Source organism: Aulonocara stuartgranti (genome assembly GCF_965226115.1).
Source record: "Aulonocara stuartgranti genome assembly, chromosome: 11".
NCBI classification, from domain to species: Eukaryota; Metazoa; Chordata; class Actinopteri; order Cichliformes; family Cichlidae; genus Aulonocara; species Aulonocara stuartgranti.
The window spans coordinates 13,543,243-13,568,352 of NC_138947.1; the positions used below are offsets into that span (position 1 = coordinate 13,543,243).

General features: G+C 43.0%; 1 protein-coding gene across 2 annotated transcripts; it reads left to right on the top strand.

Moving 5' to 3' along the window:
- The first annotated feature begins 2,304 nt into the window (after positions 1–2,304).
- Positions 2,305–23,535, top strand: zbtb7b (zinc finger and BTB domain containing 7B). Of its 2 annotated transcripts, XM_082553118.1 has the most exons (4): positions 2,305–3,584; positions 5,917–6,024; positions 19,304–20,382; positions 20,499–23,535. In XM_082553118.1, the coding sequence occupies exons 3-4, from the start codon at positions 19,310–19,312 to the stop codon at positions 21,124–21,126; spliced, it is 1,701 nt and encodes a 566-aa protein (XP_082409244.1). In that variant the 5' UTR covers positions 2,305–3,584; positions 5,917–6,024; positions 19,304–19,309; the 3' UTR covers positions 21,127–23,535. The 2 variants fall into 2 exon arrangements, with proteins under 2 accessions (XP_082409244.1, XP_082409243.1); XM_082553117.1 differs by lacking the exons at positions 2,305–3,584; positions 5,917–6,024 and adding an exon at positions 17,389–17,713.
- Positions 23,536–25,110: the final 1,575 nt, after the last annotated feature.

Consider the following 25,110-nt stretch of genomic DNA (forward strand, 5'->3'; position numbering starts at 1 on the left):
TGAATCCATGCCATGAAGAATTAAAGCAGTTTTGAAGGCAAAAGGCAGTCCAACCCACTGCTAGGAAGGTGTACCTAATAAAGTGGCTGTATAAAACATAAACAATTAAGAAGTGTTTCTTTTTCAGATTGGGATTTGATAACTGCATTTTTCTGTGTAAAACCAACCACAACAGTCAGTAAATTGTAAGTTTTAAATTATCATATTCAAGAAAAGGAAATTAGAAAATACAAACTCGAAACTTGCCTTTAAATTTAACTCGAGCACAGAAAATAAATCAACGACTGCTTCCTATCACTGCCACTAACCAGCATTTTGCTTTACTTTGAATAGATTTACTTGGATGGATTATCCGCACACAGAGTATCACTTGAGATCCGACTTGGACTTGACCTCTGTGACTCAGCCTTGGAGTCATACATGATCTCTGAGGATTTAGGACTGAAGGTTTGGTGACTCAGGTCCAGCTCTGCGCAGTACAACCTCTACCTGTGTGGGATGAATGACTGGTGAAGTGTCTCTCTTCTGCCTCCCACTCTAGCTCTGCTGCTGCTGCCTGCTGCTCATGGATCCCCAACCCTAATCCTGTACCTCTCCGCAGAGGGCAGGCACGCTCACTTCCAAGGTTAAGCTTGTGAATGTGGGGACACTTAAATCTCTGCCGCTCTTGAGAGGAACTAAATGAATATCCGCCTTCATGAGGGCGGATTACATTCCCACTGATACACCTGCTAACTTTCTGTCTCTCACATGTGTTTCCCCTCCCCTCTCATTAGAGTCCAAGAGGTTTTCAACAGCACTTCAGCCTCTGAGGGCGTCAGAGAGGGAATTATTTTTCACATCTACAAGCTAAGAGGCATTAAAGTATTGGATTTGCACTTGTTATTATTATTTGCACTGTGTTTAAATAGCCCCTGCAGAATCTCACAAAGCAACATTAATGTTTCAGCAAATGGATGAGTGTCTGACTGTAAATATTTCAGCTTTTTCGCACCTGTGCTGGCATTTTAAATGAGAGGGAGGTGTGAGGCTGGAGGCTGTGGATGGAAACGTGCTTCTAAGCACATTTACACAATTACATAGTGAAGCAGAGCAGGTTTCTGGTTGGAGGCTCTCAGTTCAGCACACTCGGGCCTGCCGGTGGTGAAGTGACCACTAGATGGCGACGACGCTCTAAAAAACAGGTGAGTACAGCGGGGTAGAAAACGAGCATCCCTGCGAGATAATCGCATATGACTAGTATGAATATGTTTCAGTATGTTTCATAGAGTGACAGGTGAGCACAGGACAGCCAGGAGTCTGTGAAGTGAAGAGAAGCTCACAGTGTGGAGTCAGGAGTGTAGCAGAGGTTAATAAAGGCAGACCAGCCTGGATTACCAGCCGTGAATAGAGGCGGGGGGATAAACAGGACTTGTAATTGCTGCTTGGCTCTGAAATAGACTCAGAGGGAAGTCTTCCTGCTGGAAACAAACCAGCCTAACAGGCTATTTTCGAAGGCAACTTTGATTATTTGAATCCTCATTATTATATAAAACACAGTAACAGCAGTCAGCCTACATAGATGGATTGAAAGGCCGTTCTTTCTTATGCTTTAATGTTATCTCCAATATTAAAACAACTTGTCTATATTACTGGCTTTCAGACTCACGCTGCCTTGTCAGACTGCTTTCTCTGAATGTTTCTAGATTTGGTGGTGTACCCAAGGAATTTTTGCACCTCAGTAAAACTCATTTTCAAATGAATTTCTATTAAATCTACCAGGCTGGCATAGAGAGTTTGTAAAGGTTTGTACACCCAAAACATATGGTCAGGTTGTAAAATACCGCACTGTAACCACACCAAAACATTAAAATGTATCAATAAAAACATCCGGTAATCTCACCTGACAGGTTTTTTTTATGAACACTTTAAATTTTCATTTTTCCCCCTTCTCTTCTCTTTTTTTTTCTTTTTTTTTTAAAAAAATAAAACACTAAAATTCAGAAACTGGGCTTCACGTACTGTAATAAATTTAAAAATAATAGAAAAGTAGAATAAGAATAGAAATTTTTTTTAAGCAGCAGCTTTTTAAAACGCCTTTTGGGAGGTCCCGATCCTGCGCTTCTGAACTACTGTGCAGCCCTAGGTGGGGAATAAGGTGCATTTATGTAGCGCGTAACGTGTTATTCTGGTAGCACAACCGCAGCACAAGCACAGATTTAAGGTTGGAGGAGAGGGGGGGGGGGGGGGTATGGGTGGGCTCGCAGAGTTCACCACAAAAATATATATAGACTTCCTCCACCTTCACTACGAAACCCACCGACACACACTCCGGGAGCTACAGCAGACAAGGACAAGACTGAAGCTTTGAAAGAGCGAGGTGATTCCCATAACCACTTCAAACACCAGGCGCAGGTTTATACGTAAGTCTTGAAAGTTCAGTAGGGAAATGAGGCTGCTCTTTAGCGTCTGTGGCTGTGTCACACACACAAACACACACATACACACAGACAAAGAAAAAAATATACCCCACTGCTCTTTCTCTGGAAAAAAAAAATCATAAATGAGTTGCTGTGTTTTGCACTTTAGCAGATTATAGCGTATACTTCCTTTTTTCTCCTCTCTCTTAACTGATTCACCGATTCACCAAAAGTCATTTTTAAAAAAGTCCCTTTAACAGTTGCCCTTTGTAGACACCACATTGGATGTGACACATCCTCTATACGAGTTTCATTTATCATATTCGTTTCCGTTTAACTTGAATCATCGATCAGCATCTGCCCTTGCCTTTAATTGGAGTTGGTACCCTTTCTCTTGGCTGACTTCCACTGCTCCATCCCCTTGGTCACCTCTACTTGACTTCTCGGGAATATTGCTGAGTCACGAGGAGGGCGAAGGGGGCGATGTTTCGACTCAAAATACCCGTGCCTGTGACAAGTAACCTGCGCAAATGGGCAGATATCCTTCAATCCGCTTTCAGCGCCCACTTTGCTCTGCTCACCTTTGCGCGGTGATGCCCAGAGGAGAGAGGGGGAGGAGCGGGGTCTCCAATCCTGCCCACCTTTCTCCTCCCTCCGCCGCTGACAGCTCGACAGACACCGCTGCTGGCCTATCGCGCCAGAGCCGGACCCCTCTCTTGTCCTTTCTCTCCCTCCCCCTGTGCCCTGCCCACCCCGGCGGTCTCCTCTCCAGCCCTGCCAGAGCCAATCCGCGACTGGGTGTAAGTAGGGCAAGCCGCTTCCTGGTTCTCAGAAAGGAGGAGCTGGGAGTCGGAGTGGGCCAGCGCAGGCAGAAGACAGGGGGACAGAGCAGCCCAGAAAGCCGGCGGTCTGCAGAGAGAAGAGGAGAAGGGAGCTGCGAGGGAGGGGGAAAAAACGCCGACGCACAATTTGGCGAGTAAGAAAACCTCGCAGGTGTCGAGCTGAGGACGACAGGAGCGGTGAACCCCCCGCCTCCTGGCGAAGAAGAGGCGAGAGCTGGGAGCATAAAAAAAGAAATATACGAAGTAGAAGAAGTCGGCAGGGTGGGACGAAGTAATCCAGGAAGTGTGGAGGCCGGTCAGGTGGGAGGCGACGAGCCAGGACAGGTGACACACCGGCACTCAGGTAACTATTCACCTGTCTGCCCTCGAAATGTCAGCAAACTAGAGCAATCCTGTAAAGTAAATGTTGTTTTTAGGGGGCATGGTTTGTTTGTTTTGTTTTGTTTTTTCTGCCGTGACAGCACCGGCTTGCCTCGGGCGCTTTCGTCCCTCCTCCCTCCTTCCCGGTTTCTGATCGGGGTCACGGGAGGACTGATCACGTCACGGCTACTCAGTAACTCCCGTCGACATTTATTAAAAGCGTTTCGGTTTACTTTTAGAAGCGCACAGAGCCACACATGCTCTCACAGTTCTTCTGTTTTTGTGGTGGGCGAAGCAGGTGCTGCAGCCGCTGTTTGTTACGTGCGTCTGCGCGCGGCGGCGGCCAGGTGAGCGACACGGAGCAGGGTCGGCGGGTACATTTCTGGAGACTGGGCTGCTAATTATAGCCGAGAACACCGGCTGACATCCAAAACCTATAACCTGTTCTCACGCACATCACCTGCCTCCCTGCGCCACTCACGGGCACGCGGTGCAGTGGATCTGCTGGATTTAGTCTCTTGCGCCTAAACGAGCCACCCTCAGTGGTCTGTTAATCATCATTATCATCATCATCATCATCATCATCATCATCATCCCTACGGCGCACCCAGTGTTTTATTTTAATCCTGTCACAATCCTGTGTTACAAAGGCTGTAATGTTAGGTTAAGGCTTCAGCCTGCATCATGGGTGGGGAGGGTTGTTATATCAGTGGGATTCTGTATGTGTGTGTGTGTGTGTGTGTGTGTGTCGTTGAAGAGGTAACCGTGTTGCTGACTTGCCCCTCTGACAGACCGGCCTAACAAGCTCAACTGGCTTGGGTTTGGTTTCCCTGTGCTGTGAGCAGCTTGGTTGGTTAAATCTTTAGGCGCCCTTGCAGGCAGTTAAAGCCCCGTGAAGCTCCCAGGCTCAGGTGTTACTGAAGGCTTCTTTATTTTCTTCCTTCTGTCTCACCTCTGTGTCTCTGAGGGGTGAGAGTGGGTGGCTGTGAAACCAGGGAAGGAAGGTAGCAAAAAGACAAGAAGGAGACCATAAAACAGCCTTTGTACTTTCTGTTTTCTTTTAGTGTGTGTGTGTGTGTGCGCGCGCGCGCGCGTGCGTGCGTGCGTTCTCTGTGAGCCGGTTACCATCATCATGTGATGGGGCATTTCTAACACTTACACTGGGTTGGCACCACACATGGAAGAGCCATCAGGGTTTTGAAATAATTTCTTAAAGCCAGCTCTGTTTGCCCTAACTTTGTCTGCAACATAATTAGACATCTGTGTTTTACCACCACCACCACCCTTGTTCCTGGTGTCCTAACATGACCTCCATCTTGGCCTGCTGTCTGCATGCCTGCTTTTTGTAGCCTTGGATATTTCATCATTATGTTTAGTCTTAATTTGCAGAAACATGAATACTTACTGTCCTTCAGTTAGAGAGCTGGGGACATTAAAAAAAAGAAGCCCTCATTACTTGTACATGGTATGTTGCTAATCATGTTCATCTAAAAGGTGTGTGTGTGTAGGGGTGTGTATTTGTGTGTGGGCTTTCCCAACCCTACTTACAGTTGGAGAACTTCTTTTCCGAAGAAGTCAAAGTAGGAAGCAGTTGGTTTCTGTCGGTGTATTTTTCTTTTTCTGTTCTTCTACAAGAACTCCCCACTCCACTCCAAATTACATCTGGTGCATCATATGATAACTTGTGGGTGTGCAAGTGTGTGTGCGTGTGCGCGCTTATCCATATGCAGCATAGCTAACCCAACATATCTGACAAAACAAAAACGAAACGGGCGTTGTTTAGTTAGTCAGCACCTTGTGTTTTTCTTTATCAGTTGATCACATCTCCTCTCTTTGTTCGTGCACCCTTTAGTTAAAGGTAACAATCAAATTAAAGCTCCAGGCATTGTGTTCTTTGACATTATTGGGCAAAAATCAATAACAGCCTCTCTCACACTGTAATTCAAGTGCTCTGAGAGAGAGCGCTACACTCCTGCACCTCCTCGGGACTTCGTTTTCAGGCTTTAGAAAATCTAAACTATGACAGGAAACCAGTCACAGGTATTTTATAAACCAGATCAAAAGAGTAGCACAGAGCAGTATTAAAAAAAGTGAAACTTAGACACCGCTTTGGTTTAAAGAAGAAGTTAAAATTGTGTGTGAAGCCAACAATCACTGTACACTAATTTTTCTAGTCCATAACAACTGTTCGTTTGGAGGAAGGGGTGTATAGCAGAGAGAGAGGACAGCTGGTTTGTGTGTTTTCTTTCTTTTTTCTTTTTTTACTGCATCTTTCAATTTGATAATTCAAGCATTAAAATCTTTTTCTTTTTCAGGTGTATGACATCTGCAAACCTCTGAGCAAAAAACCAAAGAGTAAGGGGTCGTGCAAAGGAGAAAACAGAAAGCAAGAACCCATCTTCTCCTGGGTTTATGGACTGGAGGTAGGAATCTCGCACCTTTTTATAATATGACTTACACTGTAAACACGTGTACACTCAAGAAGAGACTAGCACTTATGTGGCAACTGGAGACCACAAAATGTCAATAGATTTCAGGCGGGTGAAATAATCAGTAGCAGCACAAAGTGGGCAGGTACAGAATTATCCTAATCTCAGCTTTAAGGTGAGCAATTGAAGCAATTACCAATAGGTGTGAAAAATACTGTTGACTGGCATGTGGCACATAACCTACTCAAGCAGGGTACGGAAAGTCCAGCAGCAGCTGTCGGCTGCAGAGCGACGGCAGACGAGCAAAACTGAGGCTTTTGTCTGCATATCACTCACTCGCTCCGTCTTCCCGACACTTAAGCTGTCAGGCAGCCGTGCGTTACCGTGTAATGGGAAAACGATTATCTTGAAATGTTGTTGTGTCATCCAAGCATATTTGAAAGCCAAGGTCTTAACACCTGTTTCGAATGGCCGCCCTCAGCAATGGAGAAGAAATTGTGCGTCAAGGAGTAGACGGAAATGAACAGTACAAGTGGAGATAACACTTGCAGGACATAAAAGTTGTGTGTGTGGTGTTGAGTCACAAATGCAATTGTGTGAAGTGTGAAAGGAGCTTGCGTCAGTGCCTATAAGGTCACCTCAGGAACTGATTTTCCTGTAACTTCAGGATGCACGTCTCTCCTAATGTTATTCAAAAGTTGTGACTACACGGTGTCACCCTGCTAGACTTTTAAAAAAAAACCATCTTGATGGCATGTGGTAGTTATATTAATTAGCTCCCCTGCAAGCTCATAGATGAATTAGACAGCGACATTAAATCGACACAGTTTAGCAGTGTTTCTTATCCTGTAGCTTGCTAAAAAGTAATAATGTAATTCTGAACAAATTATATGCTATTACACAGAATTATTTAATAAATATATATTTATTTAAAATGTATTTTGCTATTTAATCTCCACTAAAATGTCATATTATCGGTGCCGCTTATTCAGAGCTCCATTTGCACTCATTTACCACGCTGAGTAATACATACATGACTAATTTGTGCGATATCAGCCAAACATACTAAATCAAACGTGTGTGTGTGTGTGTGTGAGGGGTATCCTCTGGAAACACTGGTCTTGGTGGGCTGGGAGCAGCATCGTGAAAGCATCCGTGTCCTTGGAATAAATATGAGCTGAATAAAGTGGTCAAACAGTTAAATATTTTATAGGCAACCTGGAAGTTAACTCCACTGTGGTTTGTCGGCTGCAGATGCTCTACTGGCTTTTAAAGATGGCTCAGGAATAATGCCAAAAATAAACCCTCATGTTTTTAAACCAGGCTGATGATATTTATAAGTTTTTGTTGTTGGGAAATAAGCACAAAGGAGCTTTAAGGACATCATAACAGTAATGTTAGACATAATCACATAGCGGAGGACGCAGTCTTCGAGGATTAGCGGCTCCTTCAGCTTCAGGCAACAATATGCTGGCTAATTTAAAAACATGCAATTAAAATGGAACGAGAGACATGAATCTCATTCATTCTTTTTTTTCTTTTTTTTTTTTTCTAAAGCTAAATGATTATTCCAGTTGCGATCGTGAAATTGAGATTAGCAAACAAACCATGTAATGAATGGATATTTTTGATATGCCTTCTGACAGCATAAGGTCAGATCCACCTACTGAGAAAGCTGAGCTCTAGAATAAAGATCTCATGACCGGATTACTGATGCTGATTATTATTTAAATGAAGATGTTAGAGTTTCCTGTCAATGTCAGCAAGATGCCACAAACCTACCAACATTTGTGCTGTATGAAGTGCAGTTCCAGCCACGCTCGGTGCATATTTACCTGTGTTTCAACGTAATCCAGATAACGCTGGTGTTTAAATCCCACTGAATTTTACCTTTAAAACAGCTGCAGTTCTGTCAACTTTCCCTTCCTCTTAACTGTCATAGGAAGTAAAATGTATATTAATAAAATGCATGATGTATTGTTTACATGTTATATGTTTAGCTATAAAGAGAACACTCCTCTTTGAAGGAAGCATGAAAATGCCTATATGTTATGTAAAGTTATCTGGACTGAAGGTTAATTTTAATTAGGTTTGAATTTGTTTATGACTTTATCATGTGACTGTGTGTGTGTGTGTGTGTGTGTGTGTGTGTGTGTGTGGTGGGCAAGTTGGTGTGACAATTCATGTGACCACTGCTTTGCTAGAGTATGACTGGTGACTACCATGTGTCCGTGAAAGGGTGGGTATAAAGGGAAGTGACATTGAGTGGTCTGTCAGGCGAGGAAGAGAGTCACAGACCTACACACACACACATGCACACACTCTGATACATGCATGCACACAGTTCTGGGAAATGCTTTAATTAGGGCATGTGAGCCCATATAAATTCCCCCTATTCAGACATGGGTCTTTCAGTTTCATATGAACCGACTGAGTGGGAGGAAGGTGGGGGGGGGAGAGAGAGAGAGAACGGGGGATGGAGGATGGAGTTGAAAGAAGTCGAGGTTTCTTTTTTAGCCCCAGATATCTGAAGGTGTCTCACCCTCTTTCTTGTGTCTCCTTTGTTCTCATCCAGCATCACTCCGACACCTTCAGTAGTGCCCTGCACTCTGACTTGTGTGTGTGTGTGTGTGTGTGTGTGTGTGTGTGTGTGTGTGTGTGTGTGTGTGTGTGTGAGAAAGATGACAATGTCTTCATCCAGCTCTTTATTGTCAATATATCCTTAAATAAATCCAATACTGTAACTGCGCTAATCAGATCTGTACCCGGACGTTTCCTCTATTTAAACATACATGGTTTTAGACAAGTTGCGCATTTTCACCATATATGGCGGTTGTTTCTCCACTTTAAAGCTGTAATGACACAGGGGTGACTGCATGGTGTCCGTAATCCAGTCTGCAGCGACTACAGTTGAGTCTTGCCCCCACTCGATCTGTGTCAATAGAGGAAGTTATGTATCTGCCATTTCCTCTTTTCAGTCATGAGTTTCTGTAGCATTTGACAGCCCTCCCTTGCTCTCGACCACCAGCTTCACAGCCCACGCCACCCTAGTGTTAACCAAGGAGCAGGTGGCCGTGACTCTTCTTCTTCTTCTTCTTGTAACGAGTTAAAGAGAAAAGGGGGGGCCTGAGGGAAAAAAACAAAAGCTACAGACTGAAGGAGTGATCGTGATTCAGCTCTTCTAGTAACAGTGCAATTGTTTCTGTACACATTGAGCGGGCGGTTATCATAAATAGGTACAATGAGACAACACTTCAGGGAAAGTGAGAATAAACACCCAAACATGTGCAGGCAAAGGGAGTCATTGCAGCTGAAACTGACCCCTTTCATGTGCGCTGCTCAGAGGGGAACTCCAGCTGCAAATGGAGGCGTTCATTCCAAAAGGCTGCACATCATCATCCCTTCTGGAAAAAATCTAATCACTTTAGTTTTTGTAGTTTTTGTTTTAAAATGTGAATTGCATTGTTTTTACTTTAAATGCGATTTTAAAATAGAAGTATTTGTGGACCACAAAGTTTTGCTGAGATGTTCGTCCATCATTCAGGCTGCATTGGCTTCACTAACTGATCATTTGATCAGCAGTTAAAGTTCTCGTTTTCTCTCTTTTTTTTTTCTTCTTCTTCTTCTTGCCTGGTTTCTGATACCACAGCAGTGGGTGTTGCAGTTGTACACCAGTCAGCTAAACGGTAAAGCCCTCCCTGATGCTGGGCTGAAGTTCTGATAATATTTCAGGGATTGTAGTTACAGTAAATACAAGCGGCCTCCTCCTCTTCCCATACAGTTGAGCCAATTTGTCAGGAAAGTGACACATTGTTTGGTCATATCCTCTGGTCGTCTTTCTTTCTTTTCATTTCTACCAGTCTGGCAGCGTTCACCTGTTTTGTTTTGTTTTTACACATTTTTTTTAGTCTAATCTTCCCCTGAGCCGTTTCTCGATCATTTCTCGTGTGTTTGTCTTTCATTTATCTCTCCATCTGTTCTAGTGGTCGACCATTTTTTTTATAGAGCACAGGAAGAGGAAATTGATCAGGATCAGTTAGTTTTTGCAACATTTCTCTCTGTGAGGATGTGTGTGTGTGTATGTGTGCGTTCAGCCCTTTTGCAACATCTTCCTCTGAAGTGGGAGTTCATTTGTGCAGGACAACAGAAGCTGTTAAGACCCTCCCACTGTTTTGACAACTTTAATGTAATGGACCCACAATTACACACATGCTAATCTAGGTTTTTCAGTCGATTCAAGAACCCCCCTTAAAAGAGAGGGAGAGCAGCATTTCACTTAAAAGTACCGCAAGAATATGTTGCTGAATACTTTCACGTAACTTTTTGCCCCATCTACTGATTGCCATCTCCAAAACCACCTCACCTGCTCCACCTACCACTGCTGTTACTACATTCTCGAGCACCCACAGGAACACACACCAAAATTTATTTTAAAAATGTTTTTAAAAAAATTTTTTGGCTCAGGTCTACAGTAATTTCTGCAGCACAGGTGGTGATGGGGTCGTGTTTGACTGCATTGGGTTGATCACATGGTTAAACCTCCCCAGCAATCTTATGAATATAATTTTATATCCTGCACGGCAAGGCTGAAAGCTTCAGTCGGACATTATATTATAAGCGGCTCCATGAGGAGTATCGAGCAGGACAAGTTAGTTTTCATTTAGCTCGAGGAGAGAACTGGAGATGTCGAGTATAACGTGCAGGGAGACTGACGGGAATTTAGATGTTAAATGTGTGATTTAACATCTAAAAGAACTCATAACGATATTTTTATTGTACCGCTACAAAACTGTGAATTGTTTTTTGTCTTTTCTTTTTCTTTTTTTCTGGCCAATTAATTACCCTAAAAAATACAACACAGAGCGAATGTCTAACTCTAAAAATACTACTTTTTTAAATTACTCTTCTTATTATCACGATATATTACAACACATGTACAAGCATGTTATTTCTATAATTTTCACAGTACATATATTGTATATGTACTTGCGTTTCAAAGCCATGACCAGTTATTGAAACTGATTTACATTGTAAGTTCTTATATTATAAACCTGTTGACAGACATCCTCTTATACACCTGTGTGTACAGAACATAAAAAAATTAGGAAAATGATTATAGATGTATTTTAAATATGTGTGTGTATCATTGTAGTATATTGCATATGTGTTAAAAAAAAGTGTATTTAAATATTTTATTGTATTGTTTCTGGATTCAAATTTTTGCCACTTTTTCTTTTTTTTAGTTTAAAATTTACGCAGCTGGGGGACTTTAATCTATTTGCAAATAAAACATATTTATTTTATAATGCAGGTTGTTTTTTTAGCCCCGATTACGTTGCAGTATCGCACTAGCGTCGATTGAAAGTATGACTGAAAAGTGACTTCCTAGTTGCTAATGAACTCTTCTACTGTACCTAATTTAAATATTCTCTCAGGTAATGTAAAAAATTAACACAACATATTTATATATATATTTACACTTTTTTTGTTAAACTCTTCATGTGATTTCTCATCTAAAACTAACTGTGAAGATGTCGGGTTGATTTCTGACCACAGTTACTGCACCGGGTGCAGTACGCCTACACAGTTCATTTGCTCTACCTGATTGGCATGTTTTAACACTCCTGCTAACTGATGCATTTCTGTATGTCTGACGTTTAGTTTTTTTGTTTTTTTTGTTTTCTTTTCTTGTTTTCACATGCAATCGCATGTCGTCGTTCTCTCAGTGGAAACATTCCTCAACTTCATCAGCTCAATTCGACTAATCAGATATAGGAAATCACACACACACTCAATAAGATAACATTTCCTGCTTTTGCCTATTAATTGATGCAGGGTGCGGCATTTAATTCGCCCACACACACCTTGATGTTTCAGCGTACACGCACAGCTGTGGAGTTCTGGGGCTAGAAACTGCTGACCAGATAAGGAGCTAAAAGAGGGGGAGAGCAGAGTGTGAAACCACTCTGTCAGCATGCCTACTTTCTCTCTCACACATCTGTGCATTTTCTCCATCTTAGGGTGAAACTCCCTTTTGGTGATGCTAATGATAGAGGTGGCTGCTACCCTCAGACATCTGCACACACACGCAAACGCATACACCTGCAAGGACTCGGCGACTTCCTGTGGCTGCGTGCATGTGTTCACCTCTTGCTCTATCGCTCTGTTTACCTCCCAGTCTTCATGTCATGGCTCCTCTCCCTTCTCTTTTTCTGTCTCCCCCCCCCTCCTCCCCCTCCACCTTCCTCCCCTCCACCTTCCTCCCCTCCACCCCTTGTAACTTAACTCTCTCGACTCTTGTTTCATGTCTCTTCGCTAACACAGATTGTTCGAGGCTGGGACTAGATTTTCCTGTCTTAACCTCCTCTCTGCTTTATCTTTCAGAGTATCTCAACACCCACTCCCCATTCACTCACTCACTCGCTCTCATGTGTTTCTCCTCCCCCATACCCTCCTTACACTTGTTTGATTTCTAAGAACATGTGTGTTTTTAGAAAACATACCTCCCTCATGTTCCTTTTTTAACTTTTGTTGCCTCTTCTCAAATCTCAGACCGTTTTCCTTCCAACCTCAGATTGATTTCTCCTTTCCGTCTCCTTCTTTAACTGGGGCAAACAAACAGAAGAATTTGACTTAAGGCTGATTTTGGGCAAAGAAAATAAGCACAAAAATCTTTTTGTTGTTGTTTTGTTTTTTACAGAAATAAATTGAAACTGCTTTAGAAAATGATTCAGAATGAAAAACATGTAAAGTTCAACTTAAAGTAGTTTAAACCAATCTTTAAACTAATCATAACTAAATCGTATCTTCCAATGTTCTGTGTTCCTTAAATCTTACTACACTTTGTTCACTTTTATAGTTTTATTACACATTTAAAAAATGTTTGAAAGTCTTAGCGGCATCCCCTCATTTCCTTCTCCTCCAGATGTCAAATAGATGCTTCCACAAAATTACATTAAACTATACAAATAGAATAGCTAGCATGAATCCTGTTTCCTAAGTTACAACAAAATAAAACCATGACTTTCTAGCAGTTATTGCTCAAAAGCCAACCATTTTGTCCCTTGCACACTGTAATGTCATTCGTTAAAGGTTTTCAGTATAGAGCCTTTGGATGCATAACTCTCATGTGGTAAAGGGAAACATAAAAGCCTTTTATTCCCATAGATGTCAGGTTAGAAGCTGGTGGATATTACACAATGTATATGTGCACCCAAATGTCTTGCCCCATGTGCTGATAAGCTGATAATCCTCCAGCAGATTCACACCGGCGTTCAGGTCTGGCATGCAAACCGGCTGCTGTTGTAGCTCGCAGTGGAGTGTTGTGGTGTGGGAGGGCGAGGGGATAAGGGCCTTCACTCTGCCAACCAAATGAATAATGTAATGTGTTCTTGGAACTAAGACCACAGCGTGCGCATGCGTCACACTTTACACACACACACACACACACACACACACACACACACACACACACACACACACACACACATCATAACGCCCCAGTTACAGTAAGGACAGAGGAGGGCATGGTTGCAGGGGCACTCTTAAATAAAGAAAGAACAAACTTTGCTGAGTAACATCAACTCAGAGGACTTCTCTTTTTTCTTTCTCTCTTTTTTTTTTTTCTAAATTCCTCTTCAGTTATTGCAGGTTGCAATCGTTGTAATTATCATGATGGTGTCTCAAGTCTTGTCTTTGACAAATTCAAATGGCGATTCAAATTCACCCCCCTCGCTGCGTCTGTTTTTATATCTCCTGGTGGGATGCAAATGTTCAGTCCGGAGGGAACTGCTGGGACACACAGCAGGTGGAGTTTGTGTTTTATCTCCCAGCAGGGACGAGCTGCTTTACTAGAAGACCTGCCCGTGTTCGTTTAGTTTTGCTTTTTATGCCGTTTTAGACACAGTTGTCACTCCAAATGGTTTTGCGCCCCTGTAATGCCTTTGAGAGCGCTTAGCCTGGCTGAAAGCAGCGGTTCTGGTTTGGCAGACATTATGTGTGTATACTCTCATCTCTTCTCATCCCCCCCACGTTTCCTCCTCCCCCTACTCTTTCTCAGCGAAGGTGTACCAGTACCACATTCAAGTCATTACCCCCAAAAAAGTAAGGTGTAAAGAAAAAAAAAAGGTTGAAATCTTTCTAAACCCTTTAAATCAGTCTGTCAAACAGAGGAGAGACTTGGTGTGAGCCGGACGAGGTGTGTGGAGGAGAAACGGTATGAATTTGAATCTTATTTTTCATGTGTTTGGCTGCTTTGTTGTTTTGTTGTTTTGTTGTTTTTGTGGCAGAGGTTGTTTAGCATCATGATTTGTTTTGTTGTGGTTTGGATTAACTTTGCGCTAAATACGGGGTTTTATATGAATGAAAACACTTGTACACGTGTTTGTTTCTTAGTCACTGTGTGTCTCTGTAGGAGGAATTTCATTTCATACAGAAACTCCGTCTGTAACGAGGACATTTTATAATAATTTATTCAGAGCCGCTGAAACGCATCTGTGTGCTCCCGTCGAGTCACTGAACAGCACAAACGTTTTGCACATAGTCACGTTCAAAACTGTTGCACAATTTTTCTTAAGCCTTCTTCCAATTTAGATTTACCTAACGACTTTGTAAAACTCTAAAATCGATCCATAAACTTGTCCGTCTGCTAGCGCGAGTACTGAGAAAGCCATCACAACACCACAAGTGCTCATATTAACCAACATGGACGGACACACACACACACACGAGCAGGCCACTCTGGAAAACATCTGACATCAGAATTCATAAAAGCTTTTCTCCTTCTCCCTCTCTCAGCCACAGTTTTCTGTGACTAGTATAAAGTCATATTTTCCCCCTTAGTGCTGGAGCCTGATATAATTGAGGTGGACTGGGAAAACTTACAGCCTTTAACGGAAAATAGGAGCCATAAAAATAATACCAACAGTTCTAGTTCCAGTTACCACACGCTCTCTGTGTGTGCAGTGGGATTTCAGCATATAGTCGATGGATAGTATAAGCTGCTTTTATACTGAAGAGTAAATCTTTGTGAGCAGGTTTGGTCAATCCTGCAGCTGTCGTTTTCCTGGCCTCCACACAAACTGCTCTCTCTTTCTGTTGAGCTGGTGGACAGTAACTGTGGATTTAAGTTTCCATTTCCTCTTCAGTAAAAGCAAATCCACGGCAGATCCTCCACATTTCTTTGATTTCTTTCTTCTTCTTTTTAAAAAAAAATACATTTCGTATAACCTGCAGGTTTTTTGACCAGTGGCCTTGCAGTTAGATGGAGATCCAAAAAATGATTTGAAGTTGTGATCTGTATATTTAAATAAACAAATAGATCTTTGTTGTTAAAAGAGAGGAAGAGTGTGCACATAATGAAAGCAAGGGATGAGGAAACCGTCAAGTTGCAGAGGTGGTACATTCCTCCACCGTCGACAAAGAGTAGGAGGTGAGAACAAAAAAAACTAAGAAAGAGATGAGATACAATTGTTGGAAAGATAACATCTGTCGCATTAAATGTACAGAAAATCAACACAATCCAAAATTCCATGGGTTAAAAAACTTGACTTTTATCTACTTTGCATGCTCACTTTATTTGTGTGTTTTGGCGAGAGTAAGAGACACGCCTAAAGGCAAACAGTCCTATCACTTATTTGACTTTTAAGGTAACAAGTCCTGTTTAACATGAATAAACTAAGAGTGACAGTTATTAAGAGTTAGGCTAATAGCTGAGCACTTGCTTGGAAGCTTTCAAGTGCATGACAATATGCGTTTGTGGTATCAGCCTGTGGGCTGGTTTAACATTAGTTACAATGTGTTGCAAGATTCAGCAACTTATGCAGACATGTCCTTCGTAAGCGACGAAAACAACCAGAAACAAAGTCACAAGGAACAAGAAGGGGGGAGACACAAAGAGTGTGTAGTTTGTGGCTGTGCATGTCATAATGTGTCAGTATTAAGTGACTCACAGGCAGACAGAAAATTGATGGGAATCGTTGAAACTTCTATGCAATCTTATTATTTTCCGAATACGTCTGTGTTCTGAGGAATATGCCTAAAATAACAAGCTTGAACCACCAACCTCCCATGATGCTCTTTTTTTTTTTTTTTTTTTCTCTCTCTGTCTCTCTCTCTCTTTCTCTCTCCCCTGTGCCGGAAATTTAATGTGCACCGTTGTTTGCTCCTACCAAAACCCCTTTGTTTCTCGCTTTTCTGCAGGGCTTCAATTTCTGTTTTTTGAGTGACTTTTTGCTTGCTGAGAAGCATTTCCAAATATTACACTGTGTGCTCTGTGTTTTTTTTTTTTTTTTTTTTTTTAAATAAAGAATCTGATTTTAATGGCGTGATTACCAGTGATGGAGCTGTTTGAACACAATTTTCTGCTCCAGTATCCTATCTGCTTAGTTTCCACTTTTTTTTCCTCTTCATTATCTGTTCTATGATGGCCTAAAACGTTTTTTTTTTTTTTTAATGTTATTTTACAAATTCAGAATTGTCCGTAAAATTTCAGGAAACTGTGAAAAATGGATGTTGCAAAAGGGACATTTTTATCCTTCTTTGTCCAGCACATGCTCTAAAAGTCAAACTTATTCAGTTTGCAGGAATCTAAGATGAGGAAAAGCGGCTAACCCTCATTTGTAATAATCTGAAAATGTCTGATATTCCAAGTCTGAGAAATGTGAATTTTAAAAGAAAAAGTTAGGTGTCCAAATAAACAAAAAACAAAATTGAGAAGGCCGTCTGAACGTCTTCACTCTTCTATATCAGCAGTTAGCCCTACATGTCGTCCTTGATGCCTCAAGTTCAGCGAGATAATTCTTTGTACAAGTGCGTTGGCTTCAGAAATATTAGTAAATATTTGTAACAGAATCTTTGGTGGTATTTTCTGACAAGTACCCAGTGACGTTCAACACGCCTAAGTTTCAAAGGAAGAGCACTTTGCACCAGTTTGTCTCAGTGGTGCAATGTGATATGGTTTAACTCTCATATTGCACCTACCTCACTGTTTTAATATGACTCACAATGCCAATATGATTTTGGTTCTTACACGTTTTTTTTTGCGTTCTTTGATTTTACCAAAAAATACTTTTTTCTTCTATTTTTTTACATTTCACATGGTTTTGGTTGCATGTGCTTATTTCCTTCCTGCGAAAGTAGTTGTACTAATGTGCATGGTCTGAAGCCGGATGGGTATTAATGCACAGCAACCGCAGCGATGCCATAACCTTAGCCGCGTTGCGATCCACGTACCTGTTGGCCTCGTACTTGTGAACAGGGAGGGGACGGCAGGAAGATTATGTTTATCGGAAAGTGTTCGGAAAATGGGCCGTTGGGTTTTGGAGAGAGGGGGCGCGTAGGCGACTTTGGGGGGGGAGGGGTATCTCTCAATGTGTCTTCGTCACCCTGCACCCTCTTTTGGTACGACAGGAAGGAGAGTGAGTGACAGAATGTGCGAACGAGGTAGACATCCCCAAGGATGAACGCTTAACCCCGACTTCTGACAAAGAGATCAGACCTTTTAAGTTGTCTGCACATCTGAAGGAAGGAGGAAATAGGAAAAAAAGAGTGGTTTTGAAAGAGAAAGACAGAGCGAGGAGGAAAGTGAAGGAGAAGACTTGCGAAGAACGAAAAGATGGAAGCCGTGAGACAGACGCTGCCTCGTCTCCAGCTGACGGTCCCCATGCCCATAAAGAAAGGGAAGGTAGGACTAACATTTACGACCTCTGGGTGGGTTCGTCCTCTCACCTTCGCACGAGAAAGAGATGGTTTGAGAAATCAAAAGGACCACAAAGTTTGCAGAAAGGTACCGGCAGGTTCTTGATAGGCATTTCATTAATTGCCTGTACTTTTATTTTCTTTTCTCGTTGTTGAATGGGTGGGGTGCATTTCTGCGTGACTTAAATAGCCTGTCGTTAAGATCATCACATAACTGGTTAAATCTAACAATGGTGGGTGGGGGGAGCCACAGATTGGCACGCTATGTGTGCAAGTGCTCATGTGTACTGTGTGTGTGTGTGTGCCTGTGTGCTCTTGTGCATGCACGTGTGTGTTTAATAGGGTGTGTTTTGGAGCAGGTTAGTCAGGTGGATGTACTGTTGTTGAGCAGAGCCCTCTGGGCACTGTGTGAACACTGTTATTGGATGGCCAGGGGGCTGCCAGTTGCTATGGGAGGGAGACGAAGGGCAGGGAGGGGGAATCTGGAGCGTGAGTTGTTTGTGGAAAATCTGGTCTGCTCAGGTGTGTGAAGAGATATTGTCGACCAGGTACAGTGTGGACAGGGTGAGGTGCGAGCTTAGGGATCCAAAGAAGGGAGTTGTTGGGTCTTATTACTGTCACATCTCACAAAGGGAAATAAAGAAAGTCATTGTCCTTGCTTGACGTTCATTACGGGATTTTACGTTCAACCCACCGCTCATACTTCTTGTCGAAAAACTGGTTTCTAACATATCCTCACGCCACTTTTAAAAGACAAAATACAAAGACCGCGTTATGAGAGTCACCGATGGACCTGTTGCAACTCTAAAAATTTGTATTTGACGTCAGATTATTTTCGTCTTTATTAAAGCTTATAATTCTCTTACTGTTTTTTTTTTTTTTCCCTTCCTCATTCTTTCACTGGTACTCCCCCTTTCACCCACTCTAGCCTGTCACTTCCTCCCTTGCTTGGGTTTTTTCCTTCTCTCTCTCTTCCATCAGCCCCTCTCTACCTGGTATTTTATTTCAATCAGCTAATGTTATAAGGGTTTCACACGAATTAACCTACTGCCCTCTCGTTACGACGCCTACAGCACATTACATAACCTTGTGTCCTTTCCTCATCTTCACTGTCGTTTTTGTTTTATATTTCCACCGTGTCACACATGATTTTATTTTTCTGCTTCCTCTTGATTTTTGTATTTCATTTAGCTCTCATTCAGTTGCCTTCATTTGAACTTTTTCTCAAATGCCCAGACCTCTCGACATCCACCAAAAATCACCACCTCCTGATTTAGTAACCTGGATCAAAAGCACAGGGAGAGTGAGGCGAGGAGGATCATGAGGCAGAGTTGTTGTTGTTGTTGTTGTTGTTGTTGATCCCCGTTTAAACTGTACGTCAGGTGAAAGGGGAATCCTAGCCTCAGTGACACTTCGAGATTTATTTTTGGGAGATTTAAGTATGACTCTGTGAAGGATGGTCTCTTATTTTTAGAAACTACACAGCAGTAACCTGTCTTTCTTTAAAAAAATGAGCCTGTAATTTGCTCACCCCTCTGCTTCTGCACATAAATTGAATTACCTTTCTTTCATGTAGGTGGCAATGTCTCCAGGAGAGGACGGGCTGATTGGGATTCCCTTCCCGGAGCACAGCAATGAACTGTTGTCCCACCTCAATGACCAGAGGAGGACAGGGCTCCTGTGTGACCTCACCCTGACTTCCCGCGGGGCACGCTACCCGACGCACCGCTCGGTCATGGCTGCCGTCAGTCTGTACTTCCGCCGACTGTTTGGTACAGAAGAAGCGGGCGGCGAGGGCGGAGGAGGTTTCAGCGTTTGCCAGCTGGATTGTGTGGCACCAGACGCCTTGGACGCCCTGCTGGAGTTCGCCTACACTGCCACTCTGACGATCCCCAGCTCTGGGATGAGAGATGTGCTGCGAGGGGCTCAGCTTCTGGGCATCCAGTGTGTGGCTGACGCCTGCAGAGACATCCTGGGGGAGACGGCAGAGGCCGAGGGGGAGGCAGCAGAGGAGCAGAGAGTTCAGCACACAGCTACTGATAGAATGGTAGGGGGAGAGAGGGTAATAGAGAAGGCCTCCAGAAGAAAAACAGACAGAAAAAAGGTGAAAAAAATTGGGCCATATCACAACATCAACTCCTCACCTTTGAACCCGCCGCCTGCTTCTCCCATCTCGCATCCTTCACCTGCATCCGACAGCTTCCGCTCTCTGCCTTCTACTCAGCCTCCTAGCCCCGAACGCCACGAGCTTCGCCTCACGCCTGGCCAGAACGGAGATCCTAAAGAGATTAGAGAACCTGGCAGAGGGGCTACACTAAACGGAGGGCTCCCTTATTGGCTACAAGACCGCCCTCGTATAGCCCACCCACCTCCCATACCGCCCCTAAATGACAAGCTGTCAGGGGATGAAGAGATTGAGGGTTTGGGCGAAGATGGTATGCCGATGGGAAGCACCTCCATGCCTACCTCTGTAGCTGATCGTGGTGCAGCCCCCTCAGTAGTGGGAGGGGGGAGAAAGAGGAAGTCTCAGACCCCACAGCAATGTCCTGTCTGCCAGAAGATCATCCACGGAGCAGGAAAACTGCCACGACACATGAGGACGCACACTGGAGAGAAACCCTTCCAGTGCAGTGCTTGTGGAGTCCGCTTTACCCGGTACAGAAACTTCTTACTACGATAATCAGAATGTGCTCGGTTGTTGTTGGTTTTTTCATCTTTTTTTAACTCTTTCTACCTCTTCATGATTTTGTCTTCTGCTCTATTTTCATCAGCAATGATAAGTTGAAGATCCACATGAGGAAACACACAGGCGAGCGCCCGTACCCCTGCCCCCACTGCCCTGCTCGGTTTCTGCATTCCTATGACCTCAAAAACCACCTGTCCCTCCACAGTGGGGCGCGGCCCTTCGAGTGCCCGCTTTGCCACAAGGCGTTTGCCCGGGAGGACCACCTCCAGCGTCACCGCAAAGGTCACAGCTGCCTGGAGTTACGCACGCGTCGCCCCAGACGTGGGCCCGAGCTTGTGGAGGATGAGATCGGTGACGGAGGCAGGAGGGAGCAGTCCAACCATCTGGAGGCTATGTCTTTACAGCCCCACTCCTCTACGTTCATCCCCCGCACAATGCTGGAAGGGGGAAGTGGCTCCGGCGCCGGTCCTCTAATATTTCCAGGTGACATCGAGAGGGAGCACTCTCTCGCCCTTCAGGCTCTGGCCCAGTTTGGGTCTCAGAGGCTGGCCAGCTACCCCGAGCTTTTCCTACGAGGGCTGGACATGCGAGCAGGCAGGGAGGCGGAGGGAGAAGATGCAGGAAGAACCCGCTCGCCAGCTACACATCGCGACCGGTGGGCCGAGGAAATGGAAGAGGAAATGGGAGACGAGGAGGCAGAAGAAGAGGAATAGTGAAAACAGAACGTCTGTTTGACTGATCAAGTGTGTGTATGCGTGTGTGGTAAAACATCCACAATAAAAAAATAATAATAATAAGATCACTCAGGTGGCTGGACTAATTACCTGCTGCTCACCGATAGAGAGCGCTTAAGAAAACAAAGATTAAATGAAAAAATATAATAAAAGAAAAATTGCAAAACGGGTTTTCTGCGATATTTTAAATGTTTGTCTTCTGGTTGTTGGCATTTGATTGAATTTTTCTTTTAAAATGTATTTCTTGTTTGCCGTTTAATTTCATTTACTTTAGGTTTGAGCTCTTTCTTATGTCTTGATTTTATTTTTGGAAGCTGGTGTGTGTCAGTGTGTGTGTGTGTGTGCGCGTGTGGTTCCTGGGATGCTTTTTACTATGCAAACTAAAATCCAGGGCTGCGGCATGGAGTGATAGTTTAAGATGTATATTTTAGTTACAAAATATGTTGATTCAGGTGCACTTCAGGAGTCATATCAGCTGGATCACAACAATGAGTTTGTGTGCCCTGTCCTCTGGTGGTTATCAGTGGAAATGCAGTCTAAGTAATTAGACTTTTTCTGTGCATTGAAAGCAATAATCTTACCTTCTTTTTTTTTTTTTTGTTGTTGTTAGTTGTTGAGTGAGCTTTGATTTGGTGCATAAACCAAAGATTTTAGGTTTTCTTAAGAGGAGATGAGAGAGGTGAACTGTAGCCAATGTTGGGTTTGAAGGCAAGAATCTTCCCAACTGTTTTGATAGCCATGAGAAAGAAACCTGCTTCTATATTTGAGTGTTTAAGAGCTGCAGAGCTCTGTGTTAAATGCCTGACCAAAAAGAGACAAAGTCTGGGTCAATGAGTTGATGCTGATAAATGGTAAAGACAATTCTCCCCCCCACTCCCGAGAAGCTGTGGACTAAAGTCTTCCAATGCACTCACTCGGGTTCTTTGATCGAAGACGACGTGCCCCCACGCCCTTTCTCTATTTATTTATTTATTGATATTTATTAAGGTTCTTCCGCTCAAACTCTTTTGTAAGACCAAATAGAGGGTTGGACACAGATCTGATCCGCTCCTCATCCAAGCTGCATTATGCTAAAAATCTTTCCTTGTGGTCTCCATACACCTCAAAGCCTTTTTACAGGCAGTGTCTTTGTTTTGGGTTTTTTTGTTGTTGTTTTTTTGGCCATTCATCCTCAAATGCATTCTTTGCACATTTAACCCCATCAGGTTCCATAACACAGGCACATTCCAGAGAGAAGGGAACAGCAGTATCAGGGGTTGAAACCCTCCCTCGTAAACGGACTTTTCAGCACGCTCTTCAGTTGTTAACTCAACATGTATGGTACTGTATCACATGTTGTTGCATGGCAGTTCTTATAGATCGGCCTAAAGGGGGCCGTTGTCTTTTCAGTTCATTCGTTTTTGACCAAAAGCTTTTTATCACCCTTTACCTGAAGCAGAACCTTCACGGGGTGTGATGCAACCATCAATTGCTTGAAGTGACAGCGTTTGTTTTTATTTTCACTTTCATTGAAATCTGCATTTTCAGAGCCCGCTGTATCAGCCACGCTGATCTGGCCTTGTGTGCACTGTCAGCTCTTTTCCTTGTAGTGAAACCTTTTCTCTGTTTCCAGTTTGTTTTGCACTAAGAGATTTTGGAGCTTCAAGCTTTTTTTCTTTTATTTTCCTTTAAAATCTTTTCCATTCACTCACTTACTACCATTTAAAAAATTGTGATTCAACTAGAGAATACTTCTTTAAAACCCACATGCTTCCTCCTGTATATTAGTACAGATATTGTCAAATATAATATATACATGTATATATATATTGGGATGAAGTTGCCTTAGGTTTTGGTTTGTTTTTTGTTTTTTTTGTGCTGCAACTATTCTCAGGAAATCTTGAGCAATGCACTAAGTGATTAAATAAAATATCGAATGGGAAGAAACTGGTGCTGCAGGGTGATTGACACTCTTCATACTTGTGTAATGCCAGTAGTTTCATATTTGCTTTTATATCAAGTTGTTTGATGTTTAAACCACGAATGAATGAATTAAAATGTAGGTGAATACGAGTAGTGACAGTAAACTACTGGCCTTACTAGAACCAGTCTTACTGGAATGGCAGTATGACGGTTGGTATTGGGCATGAAGGGTGTTGGTACTCCCAGTCGGAGAGTGAATGTGGTTTAACTGATGCCAGCTGTGAAGTGTGAGTTTCTATGTGAGCTGTTTTTTGTTTTCCTGGCTTCGGTGAAGGGACATGGGGTACAGTCTGAGCAGAGACCCCGCTATCAGGGATACATTTTTGTCTTTCGGTTTTTAGTGGACCTTCTCAGTGATATGAATTCATTTTCCCAAGATTTGTTTCAGTTATTGTAAAGAGAATAAATAAAGATATCTAAGCTTGGCGTTTCTGTGTTACTGTTATTTTGTTTTTTTTACTTTTTTACTATTTTTTTTTTTTCCTTCCCATATCTGCCCCCATCTCACCCTATCCCCAGTATCCTCCTCCTATCACACCAACCTTCTGCATATCCTCCTTCACTACGTCCATGAATCTTCTCTAGGCCCTTTTTCTTTTCCTCCTGCCTGGCAGCTCCATATATCTAATGTCCTTCCTCTGCATATGTCCAAACCATCTCAGCCTTGCTTCTCTAATTTTGTCTCCAAACTGCTCAACCTGCGCTATCCCGTTGATATTCACATTTGTAATCTTGTCCATTCTGCTCAGTCCCCCCAAAAATCAGCATCTTCAACTTAGACTCCTCAAGCTCTGCCTCCTTAGTGCTACTATCTACAAAACATACGTTGGAACAGATCTCACAACAATCTTGTAAACTTTGCCTTTCACTCTTGCTACTATCCTTCACCCCTCACACTCGTATCCACCCACTCCATCCTGCCAGCACTCTCTTCTTCACTCTCTTGTGCACTGCTTGCTTTTTGATGGCTAACCAGAGGTATATAAACTCATCCACCTTCACTACCTCTATTCCTCACATGTTCACCTTCCACCTCTCATTCACACGTGTATTCTATCTCGTTTGTACTGATTTTAATTCATCTTCTCTCCAGAGCATAACTCCACCTCTCTGGGATCTCCTACACCTGCTCCCTACTCTCCCTATAGTTTACAATGTCATCTGCAAACATCATAGTCCACAGAGACTCCTGCCTGACCTTATCAACCTGTCCATCACCACTGCAAACAAGATCCACAAAGACACGGTGCAGCTCCTGACTTTCTCTATGCTTCTGCATCAACACTGTCAAAGCAAACAGCAGTGCTCTTTCTCGGAACGAAGCCATACTGCTGCTCGCTGATCATCACCCTTGCTCTTTAACCTAGCTTGAATAACTCATAGTTTCATGCTACGGCTCATCAACTTTATTCTTCTGTAATTACGACAACTCTCCACATCACCCGAGTTCTTAAAGATCGGTAGCAGTACATTTCTTCTCTACTCGTCAGGCATCCTCCAACTGTCCAAGATTATGTCAAACTCATTAAAAAGTCTGCTGCTACCAGCATCTCCATATCTCTACAGGTACTGTATGTCAGTAGGACCAGCCATCTTTTCACTCTTCATCCTCTTCATAGCTGCTCTCACTTCCTCCTTACAAATTCCGCTGCACTTCCTGATTCTCTAACTGCCCTCCATCTGTCCCTCTTCTCTGGGGTTTAAAAACTAGCACATAGGCAATTTTCTAAGTCCGATGTCAAAATCCACGGAGAGTTGAGAAATAGTATAACGCACTATATCTGTAATACTAGTGAATTTAAACTTAAACTAAAAGGACCCCCCAACATTTAATAATTAAATAGTTGTGACTGAGCTGTGTGGGCAGAAAAAAAGTGCTGCTGTTATTTTTAACATTCTTGTGCTGACATTTCTTGTTAAGTGCCAGTAAGTGATCTGTAATATGAGCTAATCTTGGTGAAATATCACCTCACTGAGGTGTCAGTTATGCTTTCAATGGCA